General features: G+C 41.2%; 1 protein-coding gene across 2 annotated transcripts in view; it reads left to right on the forward strand.

The window, feature by feature from the left end:
* The window catches only part of MND1 (meiotic nuclear divisions 1), a 77,858-nt gene that overhangs the window by 12,790 nt on the left and 44,588 nt on the right, over positions 1–20,480 (forward strand). For both annotated transcript variants that reach the window (XM_010382886.1, XM_010382884.2), the window contains exon 4: positions 2,719–2,867. In XM_010382886.1, coding sequence (XP_010381188.1) covers positions 2,719–2,867 — 149 coding nt within the window. The remainder of the gene's footprint in view (positions 1–2,718; positions 2,868–20,480) is intronic.

Here is a 20,480-nt window from a genome sequence, read left to right on the forward strand (position 1 = left end):
TAAAAATAAAAATAAAAAAATTAGCCCGGCATGGTGGCAGGCATCTGTAGTCCTAGCTACTCAGGAGGCTGAGGCAGGAGAATGGCGTGAACCTGGGAGGCAGAGCTTGCAGTGAACCGAGATCACACCTGGGGACAGAGCAAGACTCTGTCTCAAAAAAAAAAAAAAAAAGATATGTATAAATCTATAGTTTTAGATACAGATTGCCACATTTCTCCACCCATACTGAGAGTACCCATTTCCTTGAATTCTTTATTGTATTTTTTTAGTGTTTTTAATTGGGTAGTCATGTCTTATTGCTTTATTTTTTATTTCTTCAGTTATTAATGTGGTTGAACATTTTTCTCATATATTGGCCATGCATATTTCATTTTATTTTAATTTTATTTATTTGTTTATTTTTTTGAGACAGAGTCTACTCTGTCATCCAGGCTGGAGTGCAGTGGTGCAGTCCTGGCACACTGCAACCTCTGCCTCTCAGGTTCAAGCAATTCTCCGGCTTCAGCCTCATAAGTAGCTGGGATTACAAATGCCTGCCACCATGCCCAGCTAACCTTTGTATTTTTTAGTAGAGATGGGGATTTGCCATGTTGGCCAGGCTGGTCTCAAACCCCTGACCTCAAGTGATCTACCTGCTTCGGCCTCCCAAAGTGCTGGGATTATAGGCATGAGCCACGATGCATATTTTATAGATGCACATTGATGTATTTTTTCTGTGTCTTTTGTTATGTTGTTTCAAAATGAAAAAACCTCGGCCGGGCACGGTGGCTCAAGCCTGTAATCCCAGCACTTTGGGAGGCCAAGACGGGCGGATCATGAGGTCAGGAGATCGAGACCATCCTGGCTAATACGGTGAAACTCCGTCTCTACTAAAAAATACAAAAAACTAGCCGGGCGACGAGGCGGGCGCCTGTAGTCCCAGCTACTCGGGAGGCTGAGGCAGGAGAATGGCGTGAACCCGGGAGGCGGAGCTTGCAGTGAGCTGAGAGCCGGCCACTGCACTCCAGCCTGGGCGGCAGAGCAAGACTCCATCTCAAAAAAAAAAAAAAAAGAAAAAAAAAAAAAAAAGAAAAAACCTCTTTTATTATGAATGTACATACAAATGAAAGTAGACAACCACTGAGAGTCCCTCACACTTTTATGTACACCACACAGTTATTATGTCTTTACAGTCATCAGTGAACAATTGGTTCTGCTACTTCTATTTTATTTATTTATTTTATTTTTATTTTTATTTTTTTGAGATGAAGTCTCACTCTGTCCCTGGGGCTGGAGTGCAGTGGCTGGATCTCAGCTCACTGCAAGCTCCGCCTCCTGGGTTCACGCCATTCTCCTGCCTCAGCCTCCCGAGTAGCTGGGACTACAGGCGCCCGCCACCTCGCCCGGCTAGTTTTTTTTTTTTTTGTATTTTTTAGTAGAGACGGGGTTTCACAGTGTTAGCCAGGATGGTCTCGATCTCCTGACCTCGTGATCCGCCCGTCTCGGCCTCCCAAAGTGCTGGGATTACAGGCTTGAGCCACCGCGCCCGGCCTGGTTCTGCTACTTCTTAAAGATAGGCAGATTTCTTAAGTTTAAATACACAGTTGACCTTTGAACAACACCTATGTTGTTCAAGATTGGGATACCAATCCCCCACACAATTGAAAATCTGCATGTAACTTTTGACTCCCCCAAAACTTAACTACTGATAGCCTGCTGTTGACGGGAAACCATACCATGTATTTACTATTCATTAAGTGGCAGTGGATCATCATAAAGGTCTTCTTTGTCCTTGTCATCTTACGTTGAGTAGGCTGAGGAGGAGGAGGAAGTGGTGTTGCTGTCTCGGGTGACAGAAAATCCACGTGTAACTGGACCCATACAGTTCACACCTGTACTGTTCAAGGGTCAACTATACAGTTTTAATTACACCAGTGTCCTAATATCCCCAGACAAATTGTAGGTAATGGAATCTCAACTGTATCTTGAAGGATCAAAAACAAAATTCAATACCGTCTACAAGATGGAAAAATTTATTTTAAAAATTTGTATTAACTAGATTCCTTTTTTTCTTACTGTTTTCCCTCCCAGTTATTGACAATTTTTTTCTGCAGTATAAGATGATAGCCAAATTACCCAACATCTTTTTTAAAAAAGAAACATTATTTAGAAAAGGAAAAGATACCATATAGCAACAGACTATGAGCGTTAACACTATTAAAATTACTTACGAAGCACTGATGCTAGTATCTTCGATTAGTACATAATCTATTGGGGGAGAAAAACTTGCATTTCTGTAGTTCTGTTTTACTTTTTCAAAGGCTTCTCACAAGTAACATTTTATTGACATTACCGGTGTGCACCAAAGTTGGTATGGAAATGATCATATCTAATAGGTTTTAAAAATTAGGCATAAAGGACAGTTTGCCCTAGAGTCATCCAGTGTTACTGCTAAGAGTTAGGATTAGAACTCAGGTCCTATTCTTAATCCTGTATATGACCTGTTTTCCCCTAAGCTCCTATATAAGTTATGCTTTGCTTAAGGATGGGGATATATTCTAGGAAATGTTTCCTTAGGCAATTTTTTGTTGTGCATATTGTTATTTTTAAGAGCTTATTATTTATTAACTTTTTAATTCTTGATTTGTCATATGTTTTGCAAGTGTTTCCCCGGTTATTTGTCCTTTTATTTTATTTATGGTTTTTTTTAACATACAGTCTTTAAAAATTGTCTCTTAGCTGCTATGTCAGTAAAAGAAGTCCTTCAGAGCTTAGTTGATGATGGTATGGTTGACTGTGAGAGGATCGGAACTTCTAATTATTATTGGGCTTTTCCAAGTAAAGCTCTTCATGCAAGGAAACGTAAGTTGGAGGTTCTGGAATCTCAGGTAAGCTGCCACAGTTAAAAGGAATAGATTTGCTTTATAACAGGAGTTGTTTTACTTCATCCTCTTTTCGTTTAGCAGTTACTTTTAAATTTTTGATATGCATTATTTGACTGAAAGTCTAAAGATAATCAACATCTCTTTCTCCTAAACAATATGAGGAACTTAGAACGTTTTAATTTTCATCTTGGGATGACATACGGAAATATATGTCAAGGTATTATTTTTGTTGTTGCTGTTTTTATTGTTTTTTAATTTTCTCTTTATCAATAGATGGTTTTTTGGGAGCAGTTTTAGACTTACAGAAAAATATTGATGGAAAAGTACAGAGAGTTCCCAAACATGCCCTTCCTCCCTCACCATGCACACAGTTTCCCCTATTATTGACATCCTGTGCTAGTGTAATAAGTTTGTCACAATTGAGCCAATATTGATTTATTATTAACTAAATTCCATAGCTTACATTAGGGTTCATTCTTGGTGTTATATATTATGTGAGTTTTGACAAATGCACGATGATGTGTATCCACAATTATAGTATTGTACAGAATAGTTTCACTGCCCTAAAAATCTGCTGTTCCCCACCTATTCATTCCTTCCTTCTCCTGAAACTCTAGCAACCACTGATCTTTTTACTGTCTCTATAGTTTCACCTTTTCCATATAGTTGGAATCATATAGTGTGTAACCTTTTCAGATTGGCTTCCTTCACTTAACAATATGCATTTGAGGTTTCTCCATGTCTATTAGTGGCTTGATGGCTCATTTCTTTTTATTGCTGAATAATATTTCATCATATGATTATACCACAGTTTTTTATCCATTGAGCTATTGAGGAACATCTGGGTCACATCCAAGTTTGGGCAGTTACAAATAAAGCTGCCATAAACATTCGTGTGTAGGTTTTATGTACACATAAATTTTCAACACATTTAGTACCAAGGAGCATGATTGCTGGATTGTATGGTAAGTTTATGTTTACTTTCTAGGAAACTGCCAAAGTATCTGTTTTTGCATTCCCAACTACGGTGGGTAAGAGTTACTATTGGTTCACATCATTGCCAGGATTTGGTGTTGTCAGTGTTTTGTATTTTAGCCATTCTAATACATGTGTAGGCCAGGCGCGGTGGCTCAAGCCTGTAATCCCAGCACTTTGGGAGGCCGAGACGGGCGGATCACGAGGTCAGGAGATCGAGACCATCCTGGCTAACACGGTGAAACCCCGTCTCTACTAAAAATACAAAAAACTAGCCGGGCGAGGTGGCGGGCGCCTGTAGTCCCAGCTACTCTGGAGGCTGAGGCAGGAGAATGGCGTAAACCCGGGAGGCGGAGCTTGCAGTGAGCTGAGATCCGGCCACTGCACTCCAGACCGGGCGACAGAGCAAGACTCCGTCTCAAAAAAAAAAAAAAAAAAATACATGTGTAGTGGTATCTCGTTGTTTTAAATTGCCATTCTCTAATGACTTTTGATTTGGACATCTTTGTTTTTTTTTTTCTTTTGTGAGACAGAGTTTCACATACATGTGTAGTGGTATCTCATTGTTGTTTTAAATTGCCATTCTCTAATGACGTATGATTTGGAAATCTTTTTTTTTTTTTCTCTCTCTTTAGTGAGACGGAGTTTCACCTTTTTTGCCCAGGCTAGAGTGCAATGGTGCGATCTCAGCTTACTGTAACTTCTGCCTCCCTAGTTCAAATGATTCTCCTGCCTCAACCTTCCAAGTAGCTCGGATTACAGGCGCATGCCACCACGCCCAGCTAATTTTGTATTTTTGGGAGAGACGGGGTTTCACCATGATGGCCACTCTAGTCTCAAACTCCTGACCTCAGGTGATCCACCCACCTTGGCCTCCCAAAGTGCTGGGTTTACGGGCGTGAGCCACCACGCCCAGCCCTGGAACATCTTTTTTTATGCTTATTTGTCATCTGTGTAACAGGAGGTGTTTAGATCTTTTGCCCATTTTTTAATTGAGTTTTTGTTTTCTCATTATTGAGTTTTAAGAGTTCTTTGTATATTTTGGACGCCAATTCTTTATCAAATACGTGCTTTTCAGAGATTTTCTCTGAGTCTGTGGCTTGTCTTTTCATTATCTTAACAGCGTCTTTCACAGAGCAGTTTTCAATTTTAATGAAGTCCAACTGGTCAATTTTTTTCTTTCCTGGAACATTCTTTTGGTATTGTAACTAAAAAGTCATGGCCAAACCCAGGGGCATGTCGATTTTCTCCTATGTTACCTTCTAGGAGTTTTGTAGTTTTGCATTTTACACTTAGATTTATTATCCATTTTGAGTTAATTTTTGGGAAAGGTGTAAAGTGTGTGTCTAAATTCAATTTTTTGTACATACATGTCCAAAGTAACTGTATTTTAGTATAATTTACTTCTTTCGTGTATGTGTTGTATATATACATATATATGTCTATATATGTATACACATAAAGCAAGACCCTGTCTCACACACACACAAATATATATATATATACACACACACTTATATAACTACTAAAGTACCCAGGGTCTTGCTTTGTCACCCAGGCTGGAGTGTGGTGGCACAAACATGGTTCGCTGCAGCCTCAACCTCCCAGGCCCAAGCCATCCTCCCGCTTCAGCCTCCTGAGTAGCTGGGGTTATAGCATACTCTGCTAATTTTTGTACTTTTTTGTAGAGACAGGGTTTTGCCATGTTGCCCGGGCTGGTCTTGAACTCCTGAGCTCAAGTGATCCACCTACCTCAGCTTCCCAAAGTGCTGGTGGGTAAGCCACTGCAAGCGGCCTGTAACCCTGTGCACTTTATGGATTTAAAAACACGTCAAGAAGGAATCCATACTGAAGGACTTCCTTTAGTAGTTTGTTCAGCCAGAGTGTAAGAGTGGTAAACTCTCAATCTTTGTTTGAAAATGTCTAATTTATCATTGCTTCCCGAATATAGAATTCTTAGTTATTTTTCCTCAGCATTTTGAAAATGTTATTTCGTTGTCTTGTGGCATATGTTGCTAATGAGATCTTTTGCTATCATTCTAATTGTCTTGTTTTCCTTAGTAATTTCTCTTCTGTTTGCTTTTAAGATTTCCTTCAGTCTTTGATGTTATGTTATGATGTTTTATCATGAATCTGAGTTTGCATGTTTTTGTTTCTTCTGCTTTAGTACCCTGGCTGCTGCTTCCATGTAATAATTAAAGTCTTCTATTATGGAACATTCTGGCCGGGCGCAGTGGCTCACGCCTGTAATCCCAGTACTTTGGGAGGCCGAGGCGGGCAGATCACAAGGTCAGGAGATTGAGACCATCCTGGTTAACATGGTGAAACCCTGTCTCTACTAACAATACAAAAAATATTAGCCGGGCATGGTGGCAAGCGCCTGTAGTCCCAGCTACTCGGGAGGCTGACACAGGAGAATGGTGTGAACATGGGAGGCGGAACTTGCAGTGAACCGAGATTGTGCCACTGCACTCCAGCCTGGGCCACAGAGCAAGACTCTGTCTCAAAAAAAAAAAAAAAGAAAAGAAAATTCTAAGGTGGTATTACTTAAACTGTTTCCTGTTCCCTAATAGCTCTGTTCTTTCCTTCTGGGATTCCTATTTGTATCCTCATTCTATCGTCTATGTTGTTTAAGAACTCTTTATTTTTCCATGTCTTTCCATGTCTGTGATTCATTGCAGTTAATTTTCTCAGCTCTCTTTCACTTACAGTTCTTTCCATAACTATTTATAATCTGCTACTTAGCTGTTCATTGAGTCTTTTTATTTTAATAATTAGATTTTATCTCTAGAAATTCTATTTGGTCCTTTTTCAGTTCTGCCTATCCTGTTTTTCCTCCACTGTTCTATTTCATTATGGCTTCTATTGCTTTCATCTCTTTTATAAATTTAAACTTATTGATATGGCTTGGATCTGTGTCCAATCCAAAACCTCATGTCAAATTGTAATCCCCAGTGTTGGAGGTGGGGCCTGATGGCAAGTGATTGGATCTTGGGGGCAGTTTCTCATGAATGGTTTAGCATCATCCCCTCAGTGCTGTTCTTGTGATAGTCAGTGAGTTCTCATGAGATCTGGCTGTTTAAGTGTGTAGCACCTCCCCTTGCTTTGAGTCCTGCTCCTGCCATGTAAAACGCCTGCTCCCCCTGAGTAAAAGATCCCTGAGGCCTCCCCAGAAGCAGAAACCGCCATGCTTCCAGTATAGCCTGCAGAACCAGGAGCCAATTAAACCTCTTTTCTTTATAAATTACCCAGTCTCAGGTATTTCTTTATAGCAATGTGAGAAGAGCCTAATACACATACTTAACTTATATTTTCCGATTACTTAAATATGTCAGATTTGGGGAGGACTATTAATTTGATCTGTGTATCTGCTGGCTACTACCATTTGTAGTTTTTTTAAACCTGTATGTTTTTTAGTTTTTATTTATGAGCTCACATTCAGTTGGTGATGTTTAGTCTGTGGGAGCCACAGGTGCTCTCTGAAATAGTGGTTTAGGCTTTTTTTTTTTTTTTAAGAGTCTCTGGGTACTTTAGTAGTTATAGACCAATTTTTATGTTAATTTCTTGGCTTATAGTTCCACTACCTCATGTTTTTTTTTTTTTTTTTTTGAGATGGAGTCTCGCTCTATCGCCCAGGCTGGAGTGCAGTGGCCGGATCTCAGCTCACTGCAGGCTCCTCCTCCTGGGTTTACGCCATTCTCCTGCCTCAGCCTCCAGAGTAGCTGGGACTACAGGCGCCCGCCACCTCGCCCGGCTAGTTTTTTTTTTTTGTATTTTTTAGTAGAGACGGGGTTTCACTGTGTTAGCCAGGATGGTCTCGATCTCCTGACCTAGTGATCCGCCCGTCTCAGCCTCCCAAAGTGCTGGGATTACAGGCTTGAGCCACCGAGCCCGGCCCTACCTCATGTTTTATACAGGATGAGTACTGCATAAAATTTAGTATGCATGTCTATACATGGCGTGGATTGAGAGATTTGTTTTCCTATAGGTGACTTCCCCCACCCCCACATGAAGTGCAAGATGGAGGTAAGCTCCTTGTCCATGGAATTTGCTGGTACTTTGAGCTATATGCTGGAACTCAGTTCTAGCCCTCCTTGTCTCATGACCCTTCACACCTGCTTTCCTGGTGTGTGTGTTAGACTCCTAGCCCTTAGTCACCTTTCTATTGTTGCTCTTTGTTTTTTCATTTCTGTCACCTGGGGATAGTTCTTCCTGTTTGTTTGGTTTTTTTTGAGATAGAGTTTCGCTCTTGTCGCCCAGACTGGAGTGCAGTGGCACAAGCTCAGCTCACTGCAATCTCCGCCTCCCAGGTTCAAGCAATTCTCCTGCCTCAGCCTCCCGAGTAGCTGGGATTACAGGCGCCCACCACCATGCTTGGCTAATTTTTGTATTTTTAGTAGAGACAGGGTTTTGCCACTTTAGCCAGGCTGGTCTCGAACTCCTGACCTCAGATGATCTACCCGCCTCGGCCTCCCAAAGTGCTGGGATTACAAGCATGAGCCATTGCACCCAGCCTGATTTTATTTTTTTATTCATCATTCAAAGACAGTTTTGCATGTTTTTTGAGTAAAAGAAGATGGGTTGGATTTTGGAAATAACATGCCTTCAAAGAGCGTGCAGTCAGTTGTAGGAGGACAGTGGGAGAAAAGGAAGAGGCTAGAGAAGGATTGGTGAAGAGATAGGTAGAGGCCATGTCTTATAGGTTCCTCTGTGGTGTGATCAGGAGTTCGGACCTACCTAAGAGGGATGGAAAGCCAATGAACATTTTTACCAGAGTTGCATGATGATAAATGCCTTTCTGGGGACAGTATGAAGAACAGGTTGAGGGAAATGGAGCTAGGATCAGAGAAATGAGCTATGAGGCTATTATAATTGCATGGTTAACAAATGGGGACCCACATTGAGGTGTCTGCACACTCTCTAGGATGGCTACTGTCAGAAACAGAGAGGGCCAGGTGTGGTGGCTCATGCCTGTTATCCCAATGCTTTGGGAGGTCGAAGTGGGAGGATCACTTGAGCCCAGGAGTTCACGACCAGCCTGGGCAACACAGCAAGATTTATTACAAAATAATAGTAATAAATTTTTTTCAAAAGAGAATAAGTGTTAGCAAGGATGTGGAGAAATTGGAGTCCTTGTGCACTGTTGATGGGAATGTGAAATGGTGCAGCTGCTGTGGAAAACAGTATGGTGGTTCCTCAAAGAGTTATAAATAGAATTACCCTATGATTCAACAATTCTGTGGTGTACATCTGTGGTCTCAGCTACTTGGGGCCTGAGGTGGGAGGATCACTTGAGCTTAGGAATTCAAGACCAGTCTGGGCAACATGGCAAGACTGTATCTCTACAAAAAAATTGTAAAAGTAGCCGGGGATAGTGGCAGGCTCCTGTTGTGGTCCTGGCTATCTGAGAGGCTAAGGTAGGAGGATCGCATGAGCCTAGGAGTTTGAGGTTGCAGTGAGCCGTGTTCGTGCCACTGCACTGCAGGTTGGGCCACAGAGTGAGACCCTGTTTAAGAAAAAAAATTCCATTTTTTGGTACATATCCAAGACTTGAAAGCAGGGTCTTGAAGAGCTATTTTTACACCTACATTCATAACAGCATTACAGTAGTTGAAAGGTGGAAGCAACCCAAATGGCTTTCCATGAATGAATAAGCAAAATTTGAAAGTGGAATATTATTCAGCCTTAAAAAGGAATGACATTCCTTTTATTTAGTTATTTAGAGATGGAGTCTCACCCTGTCACCCAGGCTGAAGTACAGTGGCACAGTCATAGCTCACTGCAGCCTCAAACTCCTGAGTGTAAGTGATTCTCCAGCCTTAGCCTCCTGCGTAGCTAGGATTGCAGGCTCATCCCACCACAAGGAATGAAATTCTGACAAATGCTACAACATGAATGAACCTTGAGGGCAGTATGCTAAGTGAAAAGCCTGTCATAAAAAGACAAATACTGTATGATTCCACATAATATGAGGTATCTAGAGTAGTCAAACTTACAGAAATAAAAAATAGAATGAGGGCTGACGTTGCTGACCTTAGAAGATGGTTCCACTGGCACTCCTGTCCCTGACTGAAGAACCAGATGTTGTTGCCACCAAAAAAAAAAAAATTCTATCCAAGCTACCAGTCACAATTCTGGAAGGTATGTGTCATTGGCCAAGTCTGGGTCACGTGTCCACACTCTAGTTGCCAGGAGAGCTGGGGAAGTAAATAATTAGGGTTTCTAGATTCTGTGGTAGGAGTTAGCTGCTTCTTGTTGGCACAAACAGTTCCCCAAAACAGAAACAGGGTTCAGATGCTGAACAGCACCCCTGCTCCTGTGATAGATACTCACAAAATAAGAGAAAAAACTCTAGAAAGGAACACAGGACATGGAGTCAAAATAACAACAAATTTATGAAATACCACCGCCGTGTGCTAGATACTGTTCTGGGCACTTGGGATCCATTAGTAAACAAAGATTGAAAGCAGGGAGATCAGATAGGTTATTGGAATAATCCAACTGTAAGGTTACAGTGGTTTTTTATTTATTTTATATTTTTTATTTAAGAAAAAGGAACCAGGCGCGGTGGCTCACGCCTGTAATCCCAGCACTTTGGGAGGCCGAGGCGGGTTGATCATGAGGTCAGCAGTTCAAGACCAGCCTGACCAACATGGTGAAAACCCGTCTCTACTGAAAATACCAAAAAAAAAAAAATTTAGCTGGGCGTGGTGGCGGGCCCCTGTAATCTCAGCTACTTGGGAGGCTGAGGCAGGAGAATCTCTTGAAACCAAAAGGCGGGGGTTGCAGTGAGCTGAGATTGTGCCACTGCACTCTAGCCTGGGCAATGAGAGCAAAACTCCATCTTTAAAAAAAAAAAAAAAAAAAGGAAAGAGAAGGCCTCAGAAAAGAGGTCATCTTTTTTTTTTTTTTCTTTTTAGGTCTTGCTCTGTCACCCAGGTTGGAATGCAGGGGCACAATCATAGCTCACTGCAGCCTTGAACTCCTAGGCTCAAGCAGTCTTCCCACTTCAGCCTCCCAAAGTTCTGGGATTACTGGTGTGAGCCACTGTGGCTGACCACGGTAATGGTGGTTTAAACCAAAGCAGTGGCAATGGATTTGTGAAAAAAGTTGTTGAATTCTGGATATAGTTTGAAATTACAGCCAATAGGATTTCCTTATGGAATGGATGTAGAGTATGAGGTCAATAAGGGAATTGTATTAGTTTTTTATGCCTGCCATAGTAAATTAGTACAAACTTGGTGGCTGCAAACGCAAAAATTTATTCTCTCACAGCTCTGGAGTCCAGAAGTTCAAAATCAGTGTTACTAGGCAAAAATCAAAGTGTTGGCACAGCTGCTTCTCCTCCAGAGGCTCTCTGGGATAATCTTCCTCGCCTCTTTCAATTTCTGTGGGCTGCCAGCATTCTTTGACTTGTTGCTGCATCACTCTTATCTCTGCCTCTGGGTCACATTGCCTTCTCTTCTGCTGTATGTGTCAAATTTCCCTTTAATAAGGATACATGTGATTACATTTAGGATCTGTCTTAGTAATCCTTGATATGAACATTGACTACCATAGCAGTTGTGGATGAATGTTTTAAAAATTCTACTAAGATAGGGAAGACTGCAGGAGGAGAAGGTTCCTGAAGGAAAATCAGAAATTCAGCTTTGACCATGTTAAGTTTGAAGTGACTGTTAGACAAAGAAGTGGAAACCATCAAGTAGACAATTAAATATATGAATCTGTATTTCAGAGACAAGTCTTTATAATTTAACCAACTGCTTCACTAATCTCACTGCAGATGGGAGAGTCCTCACTGAATCCTGACTCTCAGGTTGTTCCACACTTTCTTTGAAGTTCTATATGTAGTGTTATTGGTTACAAGTACTAGGACATTACTCACACTAGTGGGTATGTTTTAAGGAACTAGAAATAGGAATGGGAAAACATGTAAGAATAATAACTGGTATTTACTGAGCATTTGTGCCTGGCAGTGAACCATGGTCCTAAATGTATTATCTCATTTAATCCCCACAGTATTATGAGGTTAGTATTGTATTTATTTTGTAGATGAAGAAACTGAGGCACAGAGAGATTAAGAGCTTGTCCAAGTCTCACAGTAAGTGTGGAACTGGGATTCCATATCAGGTATTTTGACTCCAGGGCCTTCATTCTTCTCAAAACAGGTAGCCTGTCTTTCCATTCTCCCCTCCTTACTGTCCCCGCCTCTCCCCTTGGCTGCTAGAGCTGGGTAGAATGGAAGTCTCAAAAGTGCTGTGGCTGGGCAGATATTCTAAAAGTACTCACCTTATCTCTCTTTTTTTTCAACAACCTTGCTGACATATAGTTTATATACTGTATAATTCACCCATTTAAAGTGTATGGTGTAATAGTGTTTAATATGTTCACTGATAGATGTACAGTCATCACTACAGTCAATTTGAGAATATTTTCATTACCTCACACAGAAACCCTCTACTCTTTAGCTATTATTCTGAATCTTCTCAGCCCACTCCTCCCACACAGACCTAGGCAACCACTAATCTACTTTCTGTCACTGTAGATTTCCCTGTTCTGGACATTCTATATGAATGGAATCATATAATATGTAGTCTTTCATGACTGACTTCTTTCCCTTGTCATAGTATTTTCAAAGTTCATCTATGTTGTATGTTTCAGTACTTCATTACTTTTTATGGCCACATAATACTCTGTTGTACAAATATACCACATCTCATTTATCCATTAATCTGTTGATGGGCATGTGAGTTGTTTCCACTTTTTGACTATTCTGAATAATGCTGCTCTAAACTTTGATGTACATGTTTTTGTGTGGACATATGTTTTCATTTCCCTCGGTGTATACCTAGGAGTACAACTTCTAGGTCATATGGTAACTCTGTGTTTAATTATGTGAAGAACTGCCAGACTGTTTGCCAGAGTAACTGCGCCATTTTATAGTTCTAATAACAGTGTGTTGGCCGGGCGAGGTGGCTCACGCCTGTAATCCCAGCACTTTGGGAGGCCGAGGCGGGTGGATCACGAGGTCAGGAGTTCAAGACCAGCCTGACCAACATGATGAAACCCCGTCTCTACTAAAAATACAAAAATTAGCCAGGCATGGTGGTGCACGCCTGTAATCCCAGCTACTTGGGAGGCTGAGGCAGGAGAATCACGTGAACCTGGGAGACGGAGGTTGCAGTGAGCCGAGATCAGGCCTCTGCACTTCAGCCTGGGTGACAGAATAAGACCGTGTCTCAAAAAAAAAAAAAGCAGTATGTTAGCGTACTCATTTCTCCACATCCTCCCAAAACCTATCTGAATTTTTGATTCTAGCCATCCTAGTGAGTATGAAGTGGTATCTCATTGTGGTTTTGGCTTCCATTTCTCTCATGACTGGTGATGTTGAGCATCTTTTCATGTGCTTCTTGGCCGTTTGCATATCTTCCTTGAATAAATGTTTATTACTATTCTTTGCCCTTATCTCTTCTCTTAAATGTGATGCTGTATTTTTCTTTCCTGCTAGGAAACAACGTGCATATTCATCACTCAGCAAATTTTTAAAATCTTAGCTATGAATTTAGAAACTTTATATAGGGTAATTTACTTTTGGGCCTTAGTGAACTTCCCTATCTTCATGTTTTTTTGTTCTTGCTTTTATCCATTTTGAGAATTCCCTTTTCTGTCCTCTCTATTTAGCCAAATTCTAAATATCTCTCAGAAACTCCTCAAGCTCTCATTGCTTAAAGTATTCTTTTTTATTTATTTATTTATTTATTTATTTTTATTATACTTCAAGTTCTAGGGTACATGTGCATAACGTGCAGGTTTGTTACATATGTATACTTGTGCCATGTTGGTGTGCTGCACCCATCAACTCGTCAGCACCCATCAATTCATCATTTATATCATGTATAACTCCCCAATGCAATCCCTCCCACCTCCCCCCTCCCCATGATAGGCCCCAGTGTGTGATGTTCCCCTTCCCGAGTCCAAGTGATGTCATTGTTCAGTTCCCACCTATGAGTGAGAACGTGCGGTGTTTGGTTTTCTCTTCTTGTGATAGTTTGCTAAGAATGATAGTTTCCAGCTGCATCCATGTCCCCACAAAGGACGCAAACTCATCCTTTTTTATGGCTGCATAGTATTCCATGGTGTATATGTGCCACATTTTCTTAATCCAGTCTGTCACAGATGGACATTTGGGTTGATTCCAAGTCTTTGCTATTGTGAATAGTGCCGCAATAAACATACGTGTGCATGTGTCTTTGTAGTAGAATAATTTATAATCCTTTGGGTATATACCCAGTAGTGGGATGGCTGGGTCATATGGTACATCTAGTTCTAGATCCTTGAGGAATTGCCATACTGTTTTCCATAATGGTTGAACTAGTTTACAATCCCACCAACAGTGTAAAAGTGTTCCTGTTTCTCCACATCCTCTCCAACACCTGTTGTTTCCTGATTTTTTAATGATTGCTGTTCTAACTGGTGTGAGATGGTATCTCATTGTGGTTTTGATTTGCGTTTCTCTGATGGCCAGTGATGATGAGCATTTTTTCATGTGTCTGTTGGCTGTATGAATGTCTTCTTTTGAGAAATGTCTGTTCATATCCTTTTCCCACTTTTTGATGGGGTTGTTTGTTTTTTTCTTGTATATTTGTTTGAGTTCTTTGTAGATTCTGGATATTAGCCCTTTGTCAGATGAGTAGATTGCAAAAATTTTCTCCCATTTTGTAGGTTGCCTATTCACTCTGATGGTAGTTTCTTTTGCTGTGCAGAAACTCTTCAGTTTAGTTAGATCCCATTTGTCAATTTTGGCTTTTGCTGCCATTGCTTTTGGTGTTTTAGACATGAAGTCCTTGCCCATGCCTATGTCCTGAATGGTACTACCTAGATTTTTTTCTAGGGTTTTTATGGTATTAGGTCTAACATTTAAGTCTCTAATCCATCTTGAATTAATCTTCGTATAAGGAGTAAGGAAAGGATCCAGTTTCAGCTTTCTAGTTATGGCTAGCCAATTTTCCCAGCACCATTTATTAAATAGGGAATCCTTTCCCCGTTTCTTGTTTCTCTCAGGTTTGTCAAACATCAGATGGCTGTAGATGTGTGGTATTATTTCTGAGGACTCTGTTCTGTTCCATTGGTCTATATCTCTGTTTTGGTACCAGTACCATGCTGTTTTGGTTACTGTAGCCTTGTAGTATAGTTTGAAGTCAGGTAGCGTGACGCCTCCAGCTTTGTCCTTTTGACTTAGGATTGTCTTGGCAATGCGGGCTCTTTTTTGGTTCCATATGAACTTTAAAGCAGTTTTTTCCAATTCTGTAAAGAAACTCATTGGTAGCTTGATGGGGATGGCATTGAATCTATAAATAACCTTGGGCAGTATGGCCATTTTCACAATATTGATTCTTCCTATCCATGAGCATGGTATGTTCTTCCATTTCTTTGTGTCCTCTTTGATTTCACTGAGCAGTGGTTTGTAGTTCTCCTTGAAGAGGTCCTTGACATCCCTTGTAAGTTGGATTCCTAGGTATTTTATTCTCTTTGAAGCCATTGTGAATGGAAGTTCATTTATGATTTGGCTCTCTGTTTGTCTGTTACTGCTGTATAAGAATGCTTGTGATTTTTGCACATTAATTTTGTATCCTGAGACTTTGCTGAAGTTGCTTATCAGCTTAAGGAGATTTTGGGCTGAGACAATGGGGTTTTCTAAATATACAATCATGTCATCTGCAAACAGGGACAATTTGACTTCTTCTTTTCCTAACTGAATACCCTTTATTTCTTCTCTTGCCTGATTGCCCTAGCCAGAACTTCCAACACTGTGTTGAATAGGAGTGGTGAGAGAGGGCATCCCTGTCTTGTGCCAGTTTTGAAAGGGAATTTTTCCAGTTTTTGCCCATTGAGTATGATATTAGCTGTGGGTTTGTCATAAATAGCTCTTATTATTTTGAGGTACGTTCCATCAATACCGAATTTATTGAGCGTTTTTAGCATGAAGGGCTGTTGAATTTTGTCAAAAGCCTTTTCTGCATCTATTGAGATAATCATGTGGTTCTTGTCTTTGGTTCTGTTTATATGCTGGATTACGTTTATTGATTTGCGAATGTTGAACCAGCCTTGCATCCCAGGGATGAAGCCCACTTGATCATGGTGGATAAGCTTTTTGATGTGCTGCTGAATCCGATTTGCCAGTATTTTATTGAGGATTTTTGCATCGATGTTCATCAGGGATATTGGTCTAAAATTCTCTTTTTTTGTTGTGTCTCTGCCAGGCTTTGGTATCAGGATGATGTTGGCCTCATAAAATGAGTTAGGGAGGATTCCCTCTTTTTCTATTGATTGGAATAGTTTCAGAAGGAATGGTACCAGCTCCTCCTTGTACCTCTGGTAGAATTCAGCTGTGAATCCATCTGGTCCTGGACTTTTTTTGGTGGGTAGGCTACTGATTGTTGCCTCAATTTCAGAGCCTGCTATTGGTCTATTCAGGGATTCAACTTCTTCCTGGTTTAGTCTTGGGAGAGTGTAAGTGTCCAGGAAATTATCCATTTCTTCTAGATTTTCTAGTTGATTTGCGTAGAGGTGTTTATAGTATTCTGTGATGGTAGTTTGTATTTCTGTGGGGTCGGTGGTGATATCCCCTTTATCATTTTTTATTGCGTCTATTTGATTCCTCTCTCTTTTCTTCTTTATTAGTCTTGCTAGCGGTCTGTCAATTTTGTTGATCTTTTCAACAAACCAACTCCTGGATTCATTGATTTTTTCGAGGGTTTTTTGTGTCTCTATCTCCTTCAGTTCTGCTCTGATCTTAGTCATTTCTTGCCTTCTGCTAGCTTTTGAATGTGTTTGCTCTTGCCTCTCTAGTTCTTTTAATTGTGATGTTAGAGTGTCAATTTTAGATCTTTCCTGCTTTCTCTTGTGGGCATTTAGTGCTATAAATTTCCCTCTACAAACAGCTTTAAATGTGTCCCAGAGATTCTGGTATGTTGTATCTTTGTTCTCATTGATTTCAAAGAACATCTTTATTTCTGCTTTCATTTCGTTATGTACCCAGTAGTCATTCAGGAGCAGGTTGTTCAGTTTCCATGTAGTTGAGCGGTTTTGAGTGAGTTTCTTAGTCCTGAGTTCTAGTTTGATTGCACTGTGGTCTGAGAGACAGTTTGTTATAATTTCTGTTCTTTTACATTTGCTGAGGAGTGCTTTACTTCCAATTATGTGGTCAGTTTTGGAATAAGTGCGATGTGGTGCTGAGAAGAATGTATATTCTGTTGATTTGGGGTGGAGAGTTCTGTAGATGTCTATTAGGTCCGCTTGGTGCAGAGATGAGTTCAATTCCTGGTTGTCCTTGTTAACTTTCTGTCTCGTTGATCTGTCTAATGTTGACAGTGGAGTGTTGAAGTCTCCCATTATTATTGTATGGGAGTGTAAGTCTCTTTGTAAGTCTCTAAGGACTTGCTTTATGAATCTGGGTGCTCCTGTATTGGGTGCATATATATTTAGGATAGTTAGCTCTTCCTGTTGAATTGATCCCTTTACCATTATGTAATGGCCTTCTTTGTCTCTTTTGATCTTTGATGGTTTAAAGTCTGTTTTATCAGAGACTAGGATTGCAACCCCTGCATTTTTTTGTTCTCCATTTGCTTGGTAGATCTTCCTCCATCCCTTTATTTTGAGCCTGTGTATGTCTCTGCATGTGAGATGGGTCTCCTGAATACAGCAGACTGATGGGTCTTGACTCTTTATCCAGTTTACCAGTCTGTGTCTTTTAATTGGAGCATTTAGTCCATTAACATTTAAGGTTAATATTGTTATGTGTGAACTTGATCCTGCCATTATGATATTAACTGGTTATTTTGCTCGTTAGTTGATGCAGTTTCTTCCTAGCCTCGATGGTCTTTACATTTTGGCATGTTTTTGCAATGGCTGGTACCGGTTGTTACTTTCCATGTTTAGGGCTTCCTTCAGGGTCTCTTGTAAGGCAGGCCTGGTGGTGACAAAATCTCTAAGCATTTGCTTATCTGTAAAGGATTTTATTTCTCCTTCACTGATGAAACTTAGTTTGGCTGGATATGAAATTCTGGGTTGAAAATTCTTTTCTTTAAGAACGTTGAATATTGGCCCCCACTCTCTTCTGGCTTGTAGAGTTTCTGCCGAGAGATCTGCTGTTAGTCTGATGGGCTTCCCTTTGTGGGTAACCCGACCTTTCTCTCTGGCTGCCCTTAAGATTTTTTCCTTCATTTCAACTTTGGTGAATCTGGCAATTATGTGTCTTGGAGTTGCTCTTCTGGAGGAGCATCTTTGTGGCATTCTCTGTATTTCCTGAATTTGAATGTTGGCCTGCCCTACTAGGTTGGGGAAGTTCTCCTGGATGATATCCTGAAGAGTGTTTTCCAAGTTGGTTCCATTTTCCCCCTCACTTTCAGGCACCCCAATCAGACGTAGATTTGGTCTTTTTACATAATCCCATACTTCTTGCAGGCTTTGTTCATTTCTTTTTCTTCTTTTTCTTTTGGTTTCTCTTCTCGCTTCATTTCATTCATTTGATCCTCAATCGCTGATACTCTTTCTTCCAGTTGATCAAGTCGGTTACTGAAGCTTGTGCATTTGTCACGTATTTCTCGTGTCATGGTTTTCATCTCTGTCATTTCGTTTATGACCTTCTCTGCATTAATTAGTCTAGCTGTCAATTCTTCCACTCTTTTTTCAAGATTTTTAGTTTCTTTGCGCTGGGTACGTAATTCCTCCTTTAGCTCTGATAAGTTTGATGGACTGAAGCCTTCTTCTCTCATCTCGTCAAAGTCATTCTCTGACCAGCTTTGATCCGTTGCTGGGGATGAGCTGCACTCCTTTGCAGGGGGAGATGCGCTCTTATTTTTTGAATTTCCAGCTTTTCTGCCCTGCTTTTTCCCCATCTTTGTGGTTTTATCTGTCTCTGGTCTTTGATGATGGTGACGTACTGATGGGGTTTTGGTATAGGTGTCCTTCCTGTTTGATAGTTTTCCTTCTGACAGTCAGGACCCTCAGCTATAGGTCTGTTGGAGATTGCTTGAGGTCCACTCCAGACCCTGTTTGCATGGGTATCAGCAGCAGAGGTGCAGAAGATAGAATATTGCTGAACAGCAAGTGTACCTGTCTGATTCTTACTTTGGAAGCTTCCTCTCAGGGGTGTACTCCACCCTGTGAGGTGTGGGGTGTCAGACTGCCCCTAGTGGGGGATGTCTCCCAGTTAGGCTACTCAGGGGTCAGGGACCCACTTGAGCAGGCAGTCTGTGCGTTCTCAGATCTCAACCTCCGTGTTGGGAGATCCACTGCTCTCTTCAAAGCTGTCAGACAGAGTCGTTCGCATCTGCACAGGCCTCTGCTGCTTCCCCTGTTGTTTTTTAGCTGTGCCCTGTCCCCAGAGGTGGAGTCTACAGAGACAGGCAGGTTTCCTTGAGCTGCTGTGAGCTCCACCCAGTTGGAGCTTCCCAGCGGCTTTGTTTACCTACTTAAGCCTCAGCAATGGCGGGCGCCCCTCCCCCAGCCTCGCTGCTGCCTTGCGGTTAGATCGCTGCAGACTGCTGTGTAAGCAATGAGAGAGGCTCCGTGGGTGTGGGACCCTCCCAGCCAGGTGTGGGATATATTCTCCTTGTGTGCCCGTTTGCTTAAAGCACAGTATTGGGGTGGGAGTTACCCGATTTTCCAGGTGTTGTGTGTCTCAGTTCCCCTGGTTAGGAAAAGGGATTCCCTTCCCCCCTTGCGCTTCCCAGGTGAGGTGATGCCTTGCCCTGCTTCAGCTCTCGCTGGTCCGGCTGCAGCAGCTGACCAGCACCGATTGTCCGGCACTCCCTAGTGAGATGACCCCAGTACCTCAGTTGAAAATGCAGAAATCACCGGTCTTCTGTGTCGCTCGCGCTGGGAGTTGGAGACTGGAGCTGTTCCTCGCTTACAGTATTCTTACCCTTCTCTAACCTCCTGCAATATTTTTTATCACAAGTAAAATATGTTGCTTTGGCATGTACTGCTGGTTGCCTAGCTAGTAAACACTGTCCTCCTCTTCTTTACTATTAATATACTTTGTTAAGGGATAGTGTGTCTTACTAAAAATTACTCATCTTTCCGGACTCCCTAGCAACTAATGGTGACAATGGGAAGCAGGTGTGATAGATGTAAGTAGAAGACTAGCTTTGACTTTCCTGGGGAAGTTTTCACTTTCCTGAAAAAGGCAAAGTTTCTTTCTCTTATTTTCTGTGATACTGCGTTACCAAGGTAAAAAGGATAAGGATGACAGTTCTGTTCATTCATGTCCATATCACATTCTCAAAGAATGACAGAGCCTGGAAAAAAGATCTTGGGTCTCTGGTGGCATCATGAGATACTGTACTAGCCTTGTTTAATCCAGTTTTAGTTAAGTATTGTTATTTGTGGCTGAATGTGTATTCTAAATGAATACTACTGTTTTGTAGCCTTTAAAAAAAAAAATGTGTGATTTAGATTTTGTATTAGTTATCCATTGCTGTGTAACAAAAATATGTACTCCAAAACAGGGTGACTTTAAGAAATAGACATTACTATCTCACAGTTCTTGTGACTCATGAATCCCAGCATGGCTTAGTTGGGTACGTCTGGCTCAAGGCCTTATGCGAGGTATAGTCAAACTGTTGGCCAGGGTCATAT

Source organism: Rhinopithecus roxellana, chromosome 2 (genome assembly GCF_007565055.1).
Source record: "Rhinopithecus roxellana isolate Shanxi Qingling chromosome 2, ASM756505v1, whole genome shotgun sequence".
In the NCBI taxonomy this organism is placed as follows: Eukaryota; Metazoa; Chordata; class Mammalia; order Primates; family Cercopithecidae; genus Rhinopithecus; species Rhinopithecus roxellana.